Source organism: Heterodontus francisci, chromosome 37, assembly GCF_036365525.1.
Source record: "Heterodontus francisci isolate sHetFra1 chromosome 37, sHetFra1.hap1, whole genome shotgun sequence".
In the NCBI taxonomy this organism is placed as follows: domain Eukaryota; kingdom Metazoa; phylum Chordata; class Chondrichthyes; order Heterodontiformes; family Heterodontidae; genus Heterodontus; species Heterodontus francisci.
The window spans coordinates 47,470,738-47,493,088 of record NC_090407.1 but is presented as its reverse complement, the minus strand read 5'-3'; the positions used below and the strand labels follow the sequence as shown (position 1 = coordinate 47,493,088).

Here is a 22,351-nt window from a genome sequence, read left to right as displayed (position 1 = left end):
CGCAAACCTATCTTCACTGGTCAATACACGCAGTGGGATTCTTGCAGTTCCACACGCTATAAGATTGGCCTTTTCGACAACCTTATAAATAGGGCCCGAGCCATTTGCTCACCATGCAAGCTTGATGCTGAAATAGGGCGAATCAAAGACATCCTGCACGATAATGGCTACCCTAATCAGATCATTTCTCACTGTATATCGCGCAAACTTATGAAGGGGCGTAAGGCCGTCCTACCTCAGATTACCCTGGAAGGGTAATGTATCCCAAAAATTTAAGCAACAGGTGAAGCTAGTTGTTTCACGCTGCTACTATGCAGTAGCAACACGTGTGATGTTTGCCACGTACAAGATGCTGCCCTCAAGCCAAAAAGACACCCTGCCTTTCACACAAATGAGTAATGGGATACATGAATTTCAAAGCCAGTGTGATGCTAGGTATAGAGGCCGCACATCCCAAAGGCTGGCGGATCGTATCAAACAACATAGGGGCGACACAGTGGCGCAGTGGTTAGCACCACAGCCTCACAGCTCCAGTGACCTGGGTTCAATTCTGGGTACTGCCTGTGTGGAGTTTGCAAGTTCTCCCTGTGTCTGCGTGGGTTTTCTCCGGGTGCTCCGGTTTCCTCCCACAGCCAAAAGACTTGCAGGTTGGTAGGTAAATTGGCCATTATAAATTGCCCCTAGTATAGGTAGGTGGTAGGGAAATATAGGGACATGTGGGGATGTGGTAGGAATATGGGATTAGTGTAGGATTAGTATAAATGGGTGGTTGATGGTCGGCACAGACTCGGTGGGCCGAAGGGCCTGTTTCAGTGCTGTATCTCTAATCTAATCTGAAACATGTCCCTTCTGCTGTTCGCGACGGTCAAGCTATAGGCCGTACTCAACCAGCCCGTGCTTGAAAAGCTCAGAACACAGTGTCCAACACTAGACGTGTTCCGTGATTGGACAACATTTGCTAAATAATCCTGTGTGCTAAGAATTATGTTGACAACCAATTTAAGATGGTCAGTCGGGCTTGCAGTGCGGCACATTTGCGCGAACTGGAAACTACACATATTAATACACAGGGTCCTGTTCTTTAAAGTAATAGAGTTATACAGCACAGAAGCAGGTCCTTCAGCCCACCATGTCTGTGCCGGCCATCAAGCACCTAACTATTCTAATCCCATTTTCCAGCACTTGGCCCGTAGCCTTGTATGCTATGGCGTTTCAAGTGCTCATCTAAATACTTCTCAAATGTTGTGAGGGTTCCTGCCTCTACCACCTCTTCAGGCAGTGCGTTCCAGATTCCAACCACCCTCTGGGTGAAATATTTTCTGCTCAAATCCCCTCTAAACCTCCTGCCCCTTGCCTGCAATCTATGGCCCCTGTTTATTGACCCCTCCACTAAGAGAAAAAGTTTCTTCCTATCTAACCTATCAGTGCCCCTCATAATTTTATATACTTCAATCATGTCCCCCCCTCAGCCTTCTCTGCTCTAAGGAAAACAACCCTAGCCTTTTCAGTCTCTCTTCTTAGCTGAGATGCTTCAGCCCAGGCAACAACCTGGTGAAACTCCTCTGCACGCTCTCCAATGCCATCACATCCTTCCTTTAGTGCAGGGCCCAGAACTGTACACAGTACTCCAGCTGTGGCCTAACTTGCAATTTATACAGCTCCATCATAACCTCCTTGCTCTTATATTCTATGCCTTAGTTAATAAAGGCAAGTATCCCATATGCCTTCCGAACCACCTTATCTACTTGTGCTGCTGCCTTCAGTGATCTATGGACATTTCTGTACATCCTGGGGTCCTACCATCCATTGTACATTCCCTTGCCTTGTTAGTCCTCCCAAAATGCACCACCTGACACTTCTCAGGATTAAATTCCATTTGCCACTGCTCCGCCCATCTTACCAGCCCATCTATATTGTCCTGTAATCTAAGACTTTCCTCCTCACTATTTACGACACCACCAATTTTCGTGTCATCTACGAACTTACTGATCATACCTCCTATATTCACGTCTAAATTATTAACATACACGACAAACAGCAAGGGTCCCAGCTCCGATCCCTGCGGTACACCACTGGTCACAGGTTTCCACTTGCAAAAGCAACCCTCGACCATCACCCTCTGCCACTAAGCCAATTTTGGATCCAATTTGCCAAATTGCCCTGGATCCCATGGGCTCTTACCTTCTGAACCAATCTCCCTTGCGGGACCTTATCAAAAGCCTTACTGAAGTCCATGTACACTACATCAACTGCTTTACCCTCATCAGCACATCTAGTCACCTCATCAAAAAATTCAATCAAGTTAGTTAGACACAATCTCCACCTGACAAAACCATGCTGAATATTCCTGATTAATCCCTGCCTCTCCAAGTGGAGATTAATCCTGTCCCTCAGAAATTTTTCCAATAGTTTCCCTACCACTGATGTTAGACTCACCGGCCTGTAATTACCTGGTTTATCCCTGCTACCCTTCTTGAATAATGGTACCACATTCACTGTCCTCCAGTCCTCTGGTACCTCTCCTGTGGCCAGAGAGGATTTGAAAATTAGGGTCAGCGCCCCTGCTATCTCCTCCCTTGCCTCACATAACAGCCTGGGATAAATCTCATCTGGGCCTGGGGATTTATCCACTTTTAAGCATTCTACAACAGCTAATACTTCCTCCCTTTCAATGCTAATTTGTTCAAGTATATCACAGTCCCCCTCCCTGATCTCTACACCTACATCGTCCTTCTCCATCGTGAACACAGATGAAAAGTAATCATTTAAAACCTCACCTACATCCTCCAGCTCCACACACAGATTGCAACTTTGGTGCCTAATGGGGCCTACTGTTCCCCTGGTTATCCTCTTGCCTTTAAAATGCCTTAAGATTTTCCTTTATCTTGCCCGCCAGTGTTTTTTCATGTCCCCTCTTCGCTTTCCTAATTACCATTTTAAGTACCCCCAATACACTTTCGATACTCCTCTAGTGCCTTCACTGTTTTCAGCGCTCTGAATGTGTCATGAGCCTCCTTTTTCTTCCTTATCCAATCCTCGATATCCCTTGACATCTCGGGTTGTCTGGACTTGTTGGTCCTACCCTTCACCTTAACGGAAATATGTTGGCCATGAACTCTCACTATTTCCTTTTTGAATACTCCCACTGGTCTGATGTAGAATTTCCCACAAGTAGCTGCTCCCAGTCCACTTTGGCCAGATCCTACTTTATCATATTGAAATCGGCCTTCCCCCAATTCATAGAGAGATACAGCACTGAAACAGGCCCTTCGGCCTACTGAGTCTGTGCCGACCAACAACCACCCATTTATACTAATCCTACATTAATCCCATATTCCCTACCACATCCCCACCATTCTCCTCCCACCTACCTACACTAGGGACAATTTACAATAGCCAATTTACCTATCAACCTGCAAGTCTTTGGCTGTGGGAGGAAACTGGAGCACCCGACAGAAACCCACACGGTCACAGGGAGAACTTACAAACTCCGCACAGGCAGTACCCAGAACCGAACCTGGGTCGCTGGAGCTGTGAGGCTGCGGTGCTAAATACTGTGCCACTGTGCCCCTGATTCATTTATTTCCAGTCCATCTTTGTCCTTTTCCAAACTACCTTAAATCTTACAGAGTTATGGTCACTATCCCCGAAATGCTCCCCCACTGACACTTCTACCACTTGTCCAGCTTCATTCCCTAGGATTAGATCCAGTACTGCCCCTTCTCTTGTGGGACTTTCTACGTACTGGCTCAAAAAGCTCTCCTGTATGCATTTTAAGAATTCTGCCACCTTTAAGCATTTTGCACTAAGACTATCCCAGTTGATATTGGGGATGTTGAAATCGCCCACTATTATTACCCTATTATTTTTACACCTCTCTGAGATTTATCTACATCTCTATCTCTCCCTGACTGTTTGGAGGCCAGTAGTACACTCCCAGCCAAGTGATTGCCCCTTTTTGTTTTTAACTTCTACCCACATGGCCTCATTTGAGGAACCTTCTCAGAGATCATCCCTCCTTACTGCAGTAATTGACTCATTGATCAACAGTGAAATACCACCTCCTCTTTTACCCGTTCCTCTGTCACACCTGAAGATTCTATACCCTAGAATATTAAGCTTCCAGTTCTACCCTTCCCTCAACCATGTCTTTGTGATAGCAATAATATCAAATTCCCATGTGTTAACGCCCTCAATTCATCTGCCTTACGAGTAAGATTCCTTGTGTTAAAATAGATGCAATCCAGCCTTGCATTTTTCACTTGTACCTTAACAGATCTACAGATCTATATTTTCTCTGCCTTCCAGACTGACAGTTTCTCTTCTATCTTTGACTGTGCATCACCCCCTACTGTAACTCCACTCTGTATCCATCCCCCTGCCAAATTAGTTAACCCCCACCCCACCGCCCAACAGCACTAGCAAACCTCCCAGCAAGGATGTTTGTCCTGTTCCGGTTCAGGTGCAACCCATCTAACCTGTATAGGTCTCAGCTTTGCCAGAAACAGACACAGTGATCCAGGAAACTGAAGCCCTCCCTCCTGCACCATATCTTCAGTCATGCATTCATCTGCTCTATCCTCCTATTCCTATACTCACTAGCACATGGCACCGGGAGTAATCCAGAGATTACAATCTTTGAGGTCTTGCTTTTTAATCTACTACCTAGCTCCCTACATTCTTGTTACAGGATCTCATCCCCCTTTCTACCTATGTTGTTGATAACAATGTGGACCATGACTTTTGTCTGTTCACCCTCCCCCTTCAGAATGTCCTGCAGCTGCTCCGTGACATCCTTGACCCGAGCACCAGGGAAGCAGCATACCATCCTGGAGTCATGTTTGTGGCCATAGAAACGCCTATCTGTACCCCTTACGATAGAATCCCCTGACACTATAGCTCTCCCACTCTTTTTCCCCCCTCCTATGCAGCTGAGCCACCCGTGGGTGCCACAGTCTTGGCTCTTGCTGCATTCCCCTGAGAAGCTATTTCCCCCAACAGTATCCAAAGGAGAAAATCTTTTACATCGGGAAATGGACCCAGGGGACCCCTGCACTACCTGCCTAGTTCTTCTACTGTGCTTGGTGGTCACACATTCCCTTTCCACCTGAGCAGTTTTTACCTGCGGTGTGACAGGCGGACAGAAAGAACATGTACACACATTGCGCTTGTTTCAGCTAAATAAAATAAGTGACAGCCATTCACTGGTTCATCCCTCAGGGCAATGCCTTGACCAATCAGAGTCAAATTGCCTGGTTTAAATTTCAAACAAAGCTTGACAGTTAACTGCCAGTCACCATAAACTTGTGCATTTTCCATGGTAATGCCTCTACCAATCAGAGTTCACTTGCCAACCAATCAGCACTTTCTTCTCATACAGTATAAAGTTGTTGCTTTCCCTTACATTGGTATTCTTGAGAGGATTGTCCTGATAAGTGCAAGATAAAAAACTTCGATAACATGTCTCTATTTTCAGCGATATTCTAATTTCTCCCTTTGTTTTCATCATCTTTTGCTGGTTTCCAAAATGTTTCCAGTCTTCTGGCCTACCACTAATCTTTGCAGCAGTGTATGCCTTTCCTTTCCATTTGATACCATCCTTAATTCCCTTAGTTAGCCATGGATGGTGTATCCTTCTCATAGAGTCTTTCTTCTCAATGATAAATATCTTTGTTAAGAGTTATAAAATATCTCCTTCAATGTTTTCCACTGCTTCTCTACCATCTTATCTTTTAACGTATTTTCCTTGTCCACTGTAGCCAACTCTGTCTTCGTATCTTTGTAATTGCCTTTATTCGCTTCAGACCCATGTTTCTCACCCTCAAACTGAATGTGAAATTCTATCGCTTTCTGATCACTCTTGCCTGGAGGATCCTCTACCATGAGATCATTAATGAATCCTGGCTCATTACGTATTACAGGTCTAAAGTAGCCTGCTCTCTGGTTGGTTCCAGAACTTGCTCTAAGAAACTGTCCTGAATACACTCTATGAACTCATCTGCCAGGCTACCTTTGCCAATTTATCTGAATATTAAAATCACCCTTGATTATTGAAATACCTTTCCTACAAGCCCCCATTGTTTCTTGATTTATACTCTCTCCTACAGTGTAGTTACTGTTAGGGGGCCTATAAACCTCTCCAACTTCTTTCCCTTGCTATTTCTTATCTCCACCCAAACTGATTCTACATCTTGATCCTCCTTGTAATTTTCCCATCCATCATGTCTGCATATTCTAGTTTATGGTGACAAACTGTATGGAGATATCTGCACTCACCATGGCCACTTGTATAATGTTGTAGTTTGTCTGTGTATTCCAAGTCTGCCCGTTCAAACCCTCGTCTCCTGAAAATGAACCAAATGAGAACTGCTGTTAATAGATGTAATTGTTAACGCGATGACAAGCTGCTGTTTGATCATTTAACATACAAACTCCCATTTATAGTTTGTAGAATCAGAGTCATTTACAGCACATCAGGAAACTCTTTGACCCATTGTGCCTGTGCTCACTTTTTGAAAGAGCAGTCATGTTTCATCCCACTTTCCCCGCTTTTTGTCCATTACCATCATTTCCTCATCCTCAAGGACCTGTCCAAATCCCTTTTAAAATTATTTGTGGAATCAGCTTCCACCACCTTTTCGGGTCAAGCGTTCCGGATTCCGACAACTCTGAGTGAAAAAAAATCTCCTTATCTCCCCTCTAGGACTGGTTACCTCAGTTGGCTAGATGGCTAGCCTCTGATTCAGAACAATGTCAACTGTGCAGGTTTAATTCCCATCCTGGTGTGAGGAAGGTAACGGGAAACCACCTCATATACTCTCTTTCCTAGTCCTACTCATCTCCCCTGGAGTAGCCACAGAGCAGAGCACCTGTCCTTGGGCAGACCATCACCACGCCACTTGCCTCTAGATCTTTTACCAATGATTTTAAACCCATGACCTCTAATTATTGACCCACTCTCCAGAGGGAATAGTTTTGATCTACTCTATCAAAATCTCTCAGCGTCTTGAAACCTCTATTGGGTGGCCTCTTAACCTTCTCTGTTCCATGAAGAACAGTCCTAATTTTTCCAACTTCTCCTGATAACTGAAGTCCCTCATCCCTGGGAACATCCCGGGAAACCTCCTCTGTCGCCTTTTGAAGGCCTTTACCTCAGGCTGAATTTTCACTTTGGGGGCAGGAAACAGGAGCTGGGACTGTTTCCAGGTCCCGAACCCGCCCCCGGCAGAGGGAGGAGAGACCGTCGCTCTTTGGAGCCCCTTAATTGGCAGAGACAGGTTCTCTGTCCATTTATGGGCAGCGAGAAGGCTCCCGAAGCTGGAGGGCCAATCAGAGGCCTTCCAGTTTGAGAGAAGCAGCTGGCTGCAATGAATGTTAAGTAACCGAGAGGGTACTTCAACGTGGAGGCACCCTCTCAGCAACTATTTTTATAAAACGTAATTAAAAAAGAGAAAGCAGCAAAGCTACCATTGTGGGTGGGGGAAAGGGGGAAGTCCCTCTACAGGATGGCCTTTGGCTACACCCCCACCCAGACAGGCAGGGAGGGCCCGCAGACCTGCCTGGAGTGCTGGCACCCTGGCCTGCCACTGGGTGCCCATCTTCAAGCAATTAAACTGCTCCCATCATGTTAGGACACTGGAAAATTGGCCTCCCTTAAACATGGCCCTTAGCAAGCCTAATTGGTTGCCCACCTCATGGGAGCGGGAAGACCTGTTGGGCCTCGAACCCACCTCAGCCAAAATGGCTGATGCCAGGAATGGGGTCAGGAAACTGGCACGCTGGCCAGAGCCGAAAATGTCATATCCTGTCCGCCTCTGTCCCTCACCTCGGCGGGGCCCGAATATCCTGCCCATTGTGTCTTGGATTATCCAAATACTCCAGCTGAGGCCTAACCAGTGATTTATAAAGTTCGAGCATGATCTCTTTGCTTTTATATTCTATTCCTCTATTTATAAACCCAAATAACACATATGATTTTTAACCACCTTATCAACTTTCCCTGCACCTTGAAGGATTTGCGTAAATGGTCTCTGCTCAACTCCGCTTTTGAAAATTGTGCCATTTATAGTATAATGTCTTCCCATATTAATATTTGTAAAATATTTGTAAAACACTTCTCGACATTGAACTCCATCTGCCATTCTTCTGCCCATTTCACTGTCTCGTCTATGCCATCCTGAAACTCTGAACGATCTTCATCACTATACTTTGCCAAGTTTCAAATCATCTGCAAACTTCATAACGCTGCTCCCTGCACCTGAATCTGAAAAGACTGATAGACCCAAAACTGACCTTTGGGAAGACCACTGCAAACCACACAGCAATCTGAACAACATCCATCCGCCAGTGCCCTGTGCTTCCACTCATTGAGCCAATTCTATATCCATACTGCCACCTTCCCTTAATTCTATGGGCTTCACATTCTTGACAAGTGTGGCACTTTGGCAAATACCTTCTGAAAGTCCATTTACACAACATCGACTGCAATACCTTAATAAAGCTTCTCTGTTACCTCATCAAAAAGTTTAATCAAGTTAGTCAGACACAAATTTCCTTTAATAAATCCATGCTGGCTTTCCCTAATTGACCCATGCCTTTCCAAATGAAGATTTATTTTGTCCCTGATTATGGTTTGCAATAACTTCCCCATAAGCGATGTTAGGTTGACTGATCTGTAGATTCCTGGTTTATCCTCTCTCCTTTCTTGAATAGTGGTATAATATTAAGAGCCCTCCAGCACTACTCCTGTATCCAATAAGGATTGAAAGATTGAGGTCAAAGCCTCTGCTATTTCTAGCAGTACTTCTTTCAGCAACCTAGGATGCATTCCACTTTCAGTAATGCAAAACATTTTCGTCCGCTTCCATATGTATTACTATCCTCTCTATAAATTCCCGTTCCTCTTTCACTGTAGTCTTCACATCATTGTTTTCTTTGTGAAGACAGGCACAAGGTACTCATTTAATACTTTAGAAATGGGGACATGAAGGTTTCCCTTTGGGTCTTTAACAGGCCCAACATTTTCTCCAGCTTACTGCTTAAACTTTATATGTTTATACATTTAATGTCCCCTGCTCATCTTATCCTGCAACATCTCTTTGCCTCCCTTAGTAACTTCTTTTTATTTGTTTCATGAGATGTGTGTGCAGATGGCAAGCCCAGCATTTGCTGCCCATCACTAATTGCCCTTGAGAAGTTGGCGGTGAGCTGCTTTCTTGAACTGCTGCAGACCATCAGGTGCAGGTACACCCACTGTGCTGTTAGGGAAGGAGTTCCAGGATTTTGACCCAGCGGCAGTGAAGGAATGGCGATATATTTCCAAGTCAGGATTGTGTGTGACTTGGAGGGGAACTTGCAGGTGGCGATGTTCCCATGCGCCTGCTGCCCTTATCCTTCTAAGTGGAAGAGATCACGGGTTTGAAAGGTGCTGTCGAAAGGGGTGTGGTGAGTTGCTGCAGTGCATCTTGTAGATGGTACACACTGCTGCAAGTGTTCAATGGTGATGGCGGGAGAGAATGTTTAAGTTCAATTCGCTTCTGTACTTTTCATCATCTTCTTGTTTATGAACTGAATCTTGCTCCTGACATCATAGAATCATAGAATTGAACAGCATAGAAGGAGGCCAGTTAGCCCATTGTCTCTGTGCTAGCTCTTTAGAAGACCAATCCAGTTATTCCCACTGCCCTGTTCTTTCCTACTATCGCTGCAACTTGTTCTCTATTTATCCAATTCCTTTTTGAAGGCTGTATCCACCACCCTATCTGGCAGTGTATTCCTAATCCTAACCACTGTCACAATCCTCCTTTTTATGTTTATGTTTACCTTCCAGGAGGGGAGTGGACCTGAGGGGAGAACGCCGAGAGAGGAGTAGGTAAATTGAGCGCGAGGATCGAGGCCTAGTCACTTAACTTCCAGCAGCGGAGCGTAGTACAGTCGTGCCAGAGTTTGGAAAAAAAAGCCAACAGTGACATCACAGGAAAGCTGCAGGGTGATTGGTTGGTGAGAAACAGCTGTTAGTGCCTGGAAATAGCTTAAAAAATCAGGGGAAAGTTTTTTAAAAAAAAACTTACCTTATAACTGATAAGGTTAGTACTATGCAAGTGTGTTTTCTTTAAAATTAGTGTCATTTATTAAGGACTTTAGATTGTAGTGGGTAGTGTTTGGAGTAGAACTGGAGTATTTGGAGTAGTGTAATTTAGTATTTTTTAAAGGGAGTAACGAAGTAATCTAAAGGTAAGTCATGGTGGGAGAGTTCGCACCCGTGATCTGCTCCTCCTGCACTATGTGGGAAATCAGGGACGCTTCCAGTGTCCCCGACAGCCATGTGTGCAGGAAATGTGCAGCGACTGGCCACCTGCATTATGGAGCTGGAGCTGTGGGTGGATTCACTATGGAGCATCTGCGATGCTGAGGGTGTCGTGGATAATACTTTTATCGAAGTGGTCACACTGCAGACAATGGCTGCACAGGCAGAAAAGAGATGGGTGACCACCAGGCGGAGTAGTAGGCGCAGGCAGGTAGTGCAGGAGTCTCCCGCGGCCATCCCTCTTTCAAACAGATATACCGCTTTGGATACTGTTGGGGGGGGGGGTGCGGAATGGCCTCCCAGGGGAAAGCAGCGACAGCCAAGTTTGTGGCACCATGGATGCCTCCCTGCTGCTTGGGTCAAGGATGTCTCAGAGCGGCTGCAGGACATTTTGAAGGGGGAGGGTGAACAGCCAGTGGTCGTGGTACATGTCGGTACCAACGTCATAGGTAGAAAAAGGGATGAGGTCCTGCAAGATTAATTTAAGGAGTTAGTGCTAAATTAAAAAGCAGGACCTCAAAGGCAGTAATCTCAGGATTACTTCCTGTGCCATGTGTTCGTGAGTATAGGAACAGAAGAATAGACCAGATGAATGCGTGGCTGGAGAAATGGTGCAGGAGGGAGGGATTTATATTCCTGGGACATCGGAACAGTTCTGGGGAAGGTGGGACCTGTGCAAACAGGATGGGTTACACCCAGGCAGGACCAGAACTGATGTCCTCGCAGGGGCGTTGCTCGTGCTGTTGGGGAGTATTTAAACTAGAATGTCAGGGGGATGGGAACCTGAGCGGAGTGACTGAGGAGGAGGAAACAAGGATAGAAACGAAAGACAGGAAACAAAATAAAAAGTGGAAGGTATAGAAATCAAGGGCAAGAAACAAATAGGGCCAAAGTGCGAAATAATGCTAAGATGACTAAGAATGTTAAAAAAACAAGCCTAATGGCATTGTGTCTCAATGCACGGAGTATTCGCAATAAGGTAGGCAAATAGATGTAAATGGATACGATATAGTTGCAATTACGGAGACATGGCTGCAGGGTGACCAAGGATGGGAACTAAACATCCAAGGGTATTCAATATTTAGGAAGGACAGGCAAAAAGGTAAAGGAGGTGGAGTAGCATTGTTAGTAAAAGAAGAAATCAATACAATAGTGAGGAAGGATATTAGCTCAGAGAATCCTGATGTGGAATCTGTATGGGTGGAGCTAAGAAACACCAATGGGCAGAAAACGTTGGGGGGATTGTATATAGACCCCCAAACAGCAGTGATGATGTAGAGGATTAAACAGGAAATTAGAGATGCATGCAATAAAGGTGCAACTGTAATTATGGGTGACTTTCATCTACATATAGTTTGGGCAAACCAAATTAGCAATAATACTGTAGAGGTGGAATGCCTGGAGTGCGTACGTGATGGTTTTTTGGACTAATACATTGAGGAACCAACTAGAGAACAGTGTATCCTAGGCTGGGTATTGTGCAATGAGAAAGGATTAGTTAACAATCTTGTTGTGCGGGGTCCCTTGGGGAAGAGCGACATAACATGATAGAATTCTTCATTAAGATAGAGAGTGAGAGACTTGATTCCGAGACTAGGGTCCTGAATCTAAATAAAGGAAACTATGAAGGTATGAGGCACGAGTTGGCTATGATAGATTGGGGAACATTACTTAAAGGGTTGGCAGTGGATAGGCAATGGCTAGCATTTAAAGAGCGCATAGATGAATTACAACAATTGTTCATTCCTGTCTGGCGCAAAAATAAAACAGGAAAGGTGGCTCAACCATGGCTTACAAAAGAAATTAGGGATAGTATTAGATCCAAGGAGGAGAAATATCAAATGGCCAGAACAAGCAGCAAACCTGAGGATTGGGAGCAGTACAGAATTCAGCAAAGGAGGACAAAGGGATTGATTAAGAATGGGAAAATAGAGTATGAGAGTAAGCTTGCAGAGAATATAAAAACTGACTGTAAAAGCTTCTATAGAAATGTGAAGAGAAAAAGATTAGTGAAGATAAATGTGGGTCCTTTACAGTCAGAAAGTGGGGAATTTATAACGGGGAACAGAGAAATGGCAGACCAATTAAATACATACTTTGGTTCTGTCTTTACAAAGGTGGACACAAATTACCTCCCAGAAATATTGGGAACATTGGGTATAGTGAGAAGGAGCAACTGTATGAAATCAGTATTAGTAGGGAAATGGTTTTAGGGAAATTGATGGGAATAAAGGCCTATAAATCCCCAGGGCCTGATAATCTACATCCCAGAGTACTTAAGGAAGTGGCCCTAGAAATAGTAGATGCATTGCTGGTCATTTTTCAAAATTCTATAGACTCTGGAACTGTTTCAACGGATTGGAGGGTAGCTAATGTAACCCCACTGTTTAAAAAAGGAGATCAAGAGAAAACAGGGAATTATAGACCAGTTAGCCTGACATCAGTAATGGAAAAAATGCTAGAGTCCATTATAAAAGATGTAATAGCAGAGCACTTGGAAAACAATAACAGGATCGGACAAAGTCAATATGGATTTATGAAAGAGAAATCATGCTTGACAAATATACTGGAATTTTTTGAGGATGTAACTAGCAGAATAGATATGGGAGAACCAGTGGATGTGGTGTATTTGAACTTTCAGAAGGCTTTCGATAAGATTCCACATAAGAAATTAGCGTGCAAAATTAAAGCGCATGGGATTGGGGGTAAGGTACTGATAGAAAACTGGTTGGCCAACAGGAAACAAAGAGTAGGAATAAATGTGTCTTTTTCCAAGTGGCATGCAGTGACTAGTGGGGATCAGTGCTAGGACCCCAGCTATTCACAATATATATGAATGATATAGATGAGGGAACTAAATGTAATATATCCAAGTTTGCAGATGGCACAAAGCTGGGTGGGAGTGTGAGCTGTGAGAGGGATGCAGAGAAGCTCCAGTGTGATTTGGACAGGTTGAGTGAGTGGGCAAATACATGGCAGATGCAGTATAATGTGGATAAATGTGAGGTTATCCACTTCAGTGGCAAAAACAGAAAGGCAGATTATTATCTGAACGCCAATAGATTGGGAAAGGAGGAGGTGCAGCAAGACCTGGGTGTCCTTGTGCACCAGGCAGTTAAGAAGGCAAAGCATATGTTGGCCTTCATAGCGAGAGGACTCGAGTACAGGAGCAAAGGTGTCTTGCGCAATTATACTAGGCCTTGGTGAGACCACATCTGGAGTATTGTGTGCAGTTTTGGTCTCCTTATCTGAGGAAGGATACTCTTGCTATGGAGGGAATGCAGTGAAGGTTCACCAGACTGATTCCTGGGATGGCAAGACTGACATATGAAGAGAGATTGGATCGATTAAGCTTGTATTCACTAGGGTTTAGAAGAATGAGAGGGGATCTCATAGAAACCTACAAAATCCTAACAGGACTGGACAGACTAGATGCAGGAAGGATGTTCCCGATAGCGGGGGAGTCCAGGACCAGGGGTCACAGGCTAAGGATAAGGGTTAAGCCATTTAGGGTCATACAGTTATATAGCACAGAAACAGGCCCTTCGGCCCATTGTGTCCATGCCGGCCATCAAGCACCTAACTATTCTAATCCCATTTTTCAGCACTTGGACCAGAGCCTTGTATGCTATGACGTTTCAAGTGCTCATCTAAATACTTCTTAAATGTTGTGAGGGTTCCTGCCTCTACCACCTCTTCAGGCAGTTCGTTCCAGATTCCAACCACCCTCTGGGTGAAAAGATTTTTCCTCAAATCCCCTCTAAACCTCCTGCCCCTTACCTTAAATCTATGCCCCCTGGTTAGTGACCCCTCCACCAAGGGAAAAAGTTTCTTCCTGTCTACCCTATCTATGCCCCTCATAATTTTGTATACCTCAATCAGGTCCCACCTCAGCCTTCTCTGCTCTGAAGAAAACAACCCTGGCCTTTTCAGGAACTCTGCATAGCTGAAATGCTCCAGCCCAGGGAACATCCTGGTGAATCTCCTCTGCACCCTCTCCAGTGCAATCACATCCTTCCTATAGTGTGGTGCCCCGAAAGGAACACAGAACTCCAGCTGTGGCCGAACTAGCGTTTTATACAGCTCCATCATAACCTCTCTGCTCTTTTACTCTATGCCTCAGCTAATAAAGGCAAGAATCCCATTTGCCTTCCTAACCACCTTATCCACCTGTGCCGCTGCCTTCAGTGTCTATGGACAAGTACACCAAAGTCCCTCTGACCCTCTGTACTTCCTAGGATCCTACCATCCATTGTATATTCCCTTGCCTTGTTCGCCCTGAGATGAGGAGAAATTTCTTCACCCAGACAGTGGTGAACCTGTGGAATTCTCTACCACAGAAAGCAGTTGAGGCTAAATCATTAAATATAAGAAAGAGTTAGATGCAGGTTCTTAGGGCTAAAGGGATCAAGGGATACAGGGAGAAATCAGGAACAGGTTACTGATTTTGGATGATCAGCCATGATCGTACTGAATGGCGGAGCAGGCTCGAAGGGCCGAATGGCCTACTCCTGCTCTTATTTTTCTATGTTTCTAATCCCAGGAATCAGCCGAGTAAATCTTCTTTGCACTCCCCCCATGGCAAGAACATCCTTCCTCAGATAGGAGGCCAAAACTGCACACAATAGTCCAGATGTGGTCTCACCAAGGCCCTGTATAGCTGCAGTAAGACATCCTTGCTCCTGTACTCAAATCCTCTTGCAATGAAGGCCAACATACCATTTGCCTTCCTAACTGCTTGCTGCACCTGAAACATGCCCCAGCATGTACTGGAGGGCTCCCCCTGAGCAGTCCAGGTAGAGAAGCACACCGATAGCCTGCTCTCCAATCTCCCTGGTGGTTCTGTGGTTTTCATCCTATGCCCATTGTCCTCATACAGTTGGGTGACAGAGGGTGGTTATCAATCAGGTGTAGCGGGGAGTCCCTTGTCTCCAAGCAGCCACCCCCTGGTTCTTCTTGGATGCCCAAAGATGAAATGAATGGCAGACTGTCTCAGGATGTAGGTGTCCTGGCTGCTGCCAAGATAATGGGCATTCACCAACATTATGGTCTGAGCCCGGTCGCATATTGATGGAGTGGTAGCCCTTGCTGCTCCTGTACCTCTCACCCATTGACATGGATGATGCCAAAGAGCCTTGTGCACATAGTTGATGGCTTCCTGAACCATCGCCAATTCCGCTATCCTGGCAAAGCCACATGGCCTCTCATCCTGCTTCTCCCTTCTTAGCGAGAAGACGATGTAATCACTCTGTATATACTCAACCTGTCTCAACCTGTCCAGACATCTTTAATGACTTATGCAAATATATACACCCAGGTCTCTCTGCTCCAACACGCCCTTTAGAATTGTGCCCTTTGTTCTTTATTGTTTCTTCATGTTCTTCCGACGAAAGTGAATCACCTCACATTTCTCCGCATTGACCTTGTCTATGTCTTTTCGAAGTTAACTATCCTCCTCACAGTTCACTATGCTTCCAAGTTTCGTATCATAGAGTCATAAAGTTATACAGCACAGAAACAGGCCCTTCGGCCCACTGTGTCTGTGCCGGCCTTCAAACCTATCTATTCTAATCCCATTTTCCAGCACTTGGCCCGTAGCCTTGTATGCTATGGCATTTCAAGTGCTCATCTAAATACTTCTTAAATGTTGTGAGGGTTCCTGCCTCCATCACCTCTTCAGGCAGTGTATTCCAGATTCCAACCACCCTCTGGGTGAAAACATTTTTCATCAAATCCCCTCTAAACCTCCTGCCCCTTACCTTAAATCTATGTCCCCTGGTTATTGACCTCTCCGCAAAGGGAAAAGGTTTCTTCCTATCTATGCCCCTCATAATTTTATACACCTCAATCAGGTCCCCTCTCAGCTTTCTCTGCTCTAAGGAAAACAACCCGAGCCTATCTAGTCTCTCTTCATAGCTGAAATGGTCCAGTCCAGGGAACATCCTGGTGAATCTCCTCTGCACCCTCTCCAGTGCAATCACATCCTTCCTATAGTGTGGTGCCCAGAACTGCACACAGTACTCCAGATGTGGCTTAACTAGCGTTTTATACAGCTCCATCATAACCTCCTTGCTCTTAAATTCAATACCTCAGCTAATAAAAGCAAGTATCCCATATGCCTTCCTAACCTTTCTACCTGTGCTGCTGCCTTCTGTGATTTTGGACAAGTACACCAAGGTCCTGCTGACTGTCTGTACTTCCTTGACTCCTTGATCAACAGTGCAATACCACCTCCTCTTTTACACTCCCCCACCCCCGTCACTCCTGAAGATTCTATACCCTGGAATATTGAGCTGCCAGTCCTGCCCTTCCCTCAACCATGTCTCTGTGATAGCAATATCATATCCTCATGTGTTAATCAATGCCCTCAATTTATCTGCCTTACTTGTAAGAATTTGTGCGTTAAAATAGATGCAATCCTGTCTTGCATTATTCACTTGTGCCTTAACAGGTCTGTATTTGCTCAGCCTTCCAGACTGACTTAGTTTCTCTTCTATGTTTGGCTGTGCATCACCCCCTACTGTAAATCCACTCTGTCGACCATCACCCTGCCAAATTAGTTTAAACCCCCGCCCCAAGAGCACGAGCAAACCTCCCAGCAAGGATGCTGGTCCCGTTCTAGTTCAGGTGCAACACGCCCGACTTGTACAGGTCCCACCTACACCAGAAACAGACCCAGTGATCCAGGAAACTAAACTCCTCCCTCCTGAACTATCTCTTCAGCCACACATTCATCTGCTCTAGCCTCCAATTCCTATACTCACTTGCATATGGCACCGGGAGTATTCCAGAGATCCAACCTCTGAGGTCCTGCTTTTTAATCTGCAACCTAGCTCCCTAAATTCTTGTTGCAGGACCTCATCCCTCTTTCTACCTACGTTGTTGATACCAACATGAACCATGACCTCTGATTGTTCAGCGCCCCCTTTCAGAATGTCCTGCAGTGGCTCCGTGACATCCTTGACCAGAGCACCATGGAGGCAACTTATCATCCTGGAGTCACGTTTCGATAAGAGTCATAGAGTTTTACAGCACAGAAACCAGGCCCTTTGGCCCATCGTGTCCGTGCCGGTCATCAAGCACCTAACTATTCTAATCCCATTTTTCAGCACTTGACCAGTAGTTGACCAGTATGCTATGGTGTTTCAAGTGCTCATGTAAATACTTCTTAAATGTTGTGAGGGTTCCTGCCTCTAGCATCCCTTCAGGCAGTGTGTTCCAGATTCCAACCATCCTCTGGGTGAAAACATTTGTCCTCAAAACTGCTCTAAACTTCCTACCCCTTACCTTAAATCTATGCCCCCTGGTTATTGACCCCTCCGCTAAGGGAAAAAGTTTCTTCCTATCTAACCTATCAATGCCCCTCATAATTTTGTATACCTCAATCATGTCATTCCTCAGCCTTCTCTGCTCGAAGGAAAACAGCGCTAACCTTTTTCGTCTCTCTTCATAGATGAAATGCTCCAGCGCGGGCAACATCCTGGTGAATCTCCTCTGCACCCTCTCCAGTACAATCACATCCTTTCTATAGTGTGGTGACCAGAACTGTACACAGTACTCCAGCTGTGGCTTAACTAGCATTTTATACAGTTCCATCATAACCTCCCTGCTCTTATATTTTATGCCTTGGCTGATAAAGGAAAGTATCCCATATGCCTTCCTAACCATCTTATCGACCTGTGCTGCTGCCTTCAGTGATCTATGGACAAGTACACCAAGGCCCCTCTGACCCTCTGTACATCCGAGGGTCCTAGCATCCATTGTATATTCCCTTGCCTTGTTAGGCCTCCCAAAATGCATCACCTCACACTTCTCAGGAATAAATTCCATTTGCCATTGCTCCGCCCATTTGACCAGCCCATCTATATCGTCCAGTAATCTAAGGCTTTCCTCACTACTTATGACACCACCAATTTTTGTGTCATCTGCGAATTTACTGATCATACCTCCGATATTCATGTCGAAATCATTAAAGTGCACTACAACAGCAAGGGTCCCAGCACCGATCCCTGCGGTACACCACTGGTCACAGGCTTCCACTCGCAAAAACAATCAATCATCGACCATCACCCTCTGCCTCCTGCCACTAAGCCAATTTTGGATCCAATTTGCCAAATTAACCTGGATCCCATGGGCTCTTACCTTCTGACCCAATCTCCCATGCGGGATCTTATCAAAAGCCTTACTGAAGTCCACGTAGACTACATCGACTGCTTTACCCTCATCTACACATCTAGTCACCTACTCGAAAAATTCAATCAAGTTAGTTGGACACAATCTCCCCCTGACAAATCCTGATTAATTCCAGCCTGTCCAAGTGGATATTAATCCTGTCCCTCAGAATTGTTTCCAATATTTTCCCAACCACTAATGTTAGACTCACCGGCCTGTAATTACCTGGTTTATCCCTGCCACCCTTCTTGAATAATGGCAATACATTCGCTGTCCTCCAGTCCTTTGGTAGCTCTCCTGTGGCCAGAGAGGATTTGAAAATTTGTGTCAGAGCCCCTGCTATCTCCTCCCTTGCCTCACATAACAGCCTGGGATACATCTCATCTGGGCCTGGGGATTTATCCACTTTTAAGCCCGCGAAAACAACTTTCAATGCTAATATGTTCAAATATATCACAATCCCCCTCCCTGATCTCTACACCTACATCGTCCTTCTCCATAGTGAACACAGATGCAAGGTAATCATTTAAAACCTCACCTAGGTCCTCCTGCTCCACACACAGATTGCCACTTTGGTCATTAATGGGCCCTACTCCTTCCCTGGTTATCCTCTTATCCTTAATATACTTATAAAACACCTTAGGATTTTCCTTTATCTTGCCCCCCAGTGTTTTTTCATGTCCCCTCTTCGCTCTTCAAATTACTTTTTTTAGTAACCCCCTCCACTCTCTATACTCCTCGAGGACCTCCACTGTTTTCAGTGCTCCTAATCTGCCATAAGCCTCCTTTTTTTTCCCTGATCCAATCCTCTATATCCCTTGACATCCAGGGTTCCCTGGACTTGATGGTCCTACCCTTCAATTTAATGCATACATGTTGGCTCTGAACTCTCACTATTTCCTGTTTGAATGACTCCCACTATCTGATGTAGACTTTCCTACAAGTAGCTGCTCCCAGTCCACTTTGGCCAGATCCTGTTTTATGATATTGAAATCGGCCTTCCCCCAATTCAGTACCTTTATTTCCAGCCCATCTTTGTTCTTTTCCATAACAACCTTAAATCTTACAGAGTTATGGTCACTATCCCTGAAATGTTCCCCCACTGACACTTCTATCACTTGTTCATCTTCATTCCCTAGGATTAGGTCCAGTACTACCCCTTCTCTTGTAGGACTTTCTACATACTGGCTCAAAAAGCTCTCCTGTATGTATTGTAAGAATTCCGCTCCCTTTAAGCCTTTTGCACTAAGACTATCCCAGTTGATATTGGGGAAGTTGAAATCCCCTACTATTATTACCCTATTATTTTTACACCTTGCTGAGATTTTCCTACATATCTGCTCCTCTATCTCTCCCTGACTGTTTGGTGGCCTGTAGTACACTCCCAGCCAAGTGATTGCCCCCTTGTTGTTTTCAAGTTCTACCCATATAGCCTCATTCGAAGAACCTTCTGAGATATCATCCCTCCTTACTGCAGTAATTGACTCCTTGATCAACAGTGCAATGCCACCTCCTCTTTTATCATCCTCCCCTGTCACGCCTGAAGATTCTATACCCTGGAATATTGAGCTGCCAGTCCTGCCCTCCCTCAACCATGTCTCTGTGATAGCAACAATATCATGATCCTATGTGCTAATCAACACCCTCAATTCATCTGTCTTACTAATAAGACTCCTGGCATTAAACCAGATGCAATCCAGCCTTGCATTTTTCCCTTGTGCCTTAACAGGTCTATATTTGCTCTGCCTTCCAGGCTGACTCAGTTTCTCTTCCATATTTGGACATGCATCACCCCCTACTGTACCTCCACTCTGTATCCCATATTAGTTTAAACACCCCCCACCCCTCCGCCCCAACAGCACTAGCAAACCTCCCAGCAAGGATGTTGGTCCCGTTCCGGTTCAGGTGCAACCCGTCCAACTTGTACAGATCCCACCTTCGCCAGAAACAGACCCAGTGATCCAGGAACCTAAAGCCCTCCCTCCTGCACCATCTCTTCAGCCACGTATTCATCTGCTCTATCCTCCTATTCTTATACTCATTAGCATGTGGCACAGGGAGTAATCCAGAGATTACAGCCTTTTTAATCTACTACCTAGCTCCCTAAATTCTTGTTGCCAGACCTCATCCCTCTTTTTACCTGTATCATTGGTATCAATGTGTACCGCGACCTCTGACTGTTCACCCTCCCCTTCAGAATGTCCTGTAGCCGTTCCATGACACACGTGTTTGCTGCCACAGAAACGCCTATCTGTACCCCTTACGATAGAATCCCCTATCACTACAGCTCTCCCAATCTTTTTCCTTCCCTCCTATGCAGCTGAGCCTCCCATGGTGCCACAGACTTGGCCCTTGCTGCATTCCCTTGAGAAGCAATCTCCCCCAACAGAATTCAAAGGGGAAAATCTGTTAGATAGGGAGATGGGCCCAGGGGACTCCTGAACTACCTGTCTGGTTCTTCTACTCTGCCTAGCGGTCACCCGTTCCTTTTCTGCCTGAGCAGTCTTTACCTGTGGTGTGACCACCTCCCTGTACATGCTATCCATGATGATCTCAGCCTCGCGGATGCTCCACAGTGTCCCCAGCCGTTGATCCAGGTCCGAAATGTGGATTTCATGTAGCTGCAGCTGGAGATACTTCCTGCACATGCGTTCGCCCTGGACACTGGAAGTGTCCCTGACTTCCCACATTGCACAGGTGGAGCACTCCACACTGCTGAGCTGCCCTGCCCTGACTTACCCTTAATTTACTCTCTTAAATTACTCAAAAATTAGAGACTATTCACACGAGGGACCTTCATTCCCTAAAAAACACTACTTACTATGTAAAAAAAAACTGTAGACCGTACCTTTCTCTTTACTTTAGTTACAAAAGTTATTTATTGATACTCCCTCACAGCAGTTACTCACCAACCAATCACCTTCCAGCTTTCCTGTGATGTCACTGTTCAAATTTTTTTTTTCAAACTCACTCAGCGCGAGCCAACTCCTGAAGAGGTCCGACTGCTCTCCGCTCCTGAAGGTAAGTGAGGACCTCAAACCTGGTGCTGAATTTATCCGCTCTCAGTTCCAGGTGCTCTCAAAAAGGTCCGACTGCTCTCCGCTCCTGAAGGTAAGTGAAGGTCCCGAGACTGGTTGAAAACCTTGAAATTGTGCCCTGTACACTAAGGTCTAGGTCATTAATCTATACCAGGAAAAGCAAGGGTCCCAACACTGATCCCTGGGGAACTCCACTAGAAACCTTCCTCCAGCCCGAAAAACATCCATTAACCACTACTCTTTGTTTCCTGTCACTCTGCCAATTTTGTATCCATGTTGCTACCGTCACTTTTATTCCATGAGCTACAAGTTTGCTCACAAGTCTGTTGTGTGGCACTGTATCAAACGCCTTTTGAAAGTCGATGTACAGCACATCAACAGCACTGCCCTCAACAACTCTCTGTTACCAACTCAAAGAACTCCATCAAGTTAGTTAAACATGATTTTCCCTTAAGAAATTCGTGCTGGTTTTCCTTAATTAACTCGCATTTGTCCATGTGACTATTGATTTTGTCCCGAATTATTTTTTGTAGAAGTTTTCTTACCACCGAAGTTAAATTGACTGGCCTGTAATTGCTGGGCTTATCTTTACATCCTTTTTTGAACAAGGGTGTAATGTTTGCAATTCTCCAGTCCTCTGGCACCACCCCTGAGTCTAAACAAGACTCAAAAATTATGGCCAGTGCCTCAGCGTTTCCACCCTCACTTCCCTCAGTATCATTGGATGCATCTCACCCAGCCCTGGTGCTCTATCCACTTTAAGTTCAGACAGTTTATCTAATACTTCCTCTTTATCAATTTTAAACCCGTCTAGTGTCTGACTTACCTCCTCTTT

General features: G+C 45.2%; 1 protein-coding gene across 1 annotated transcript in view; it reads right to left on the bottom strand.

The window, feature by feature from the left end:
- The window catches only part of LOC137352036 (ephrin type-B receptor 2), a 937,948-nt gene that overhangs the window by 147,426 nt on the left and 768,171 nt on the right, over positions 1-22,351 (bottom strand). The window contains exon 9 of the mRNA XM_068017009.1: positions 6,277-6,344. Coding sequence (XP_067873110.1) covers positions 6,277-6,344 — 68 coding nt within the window. The remainder of the gene's footprint in view (positions 1-6,276; positions 6,345-22,351) is intronic.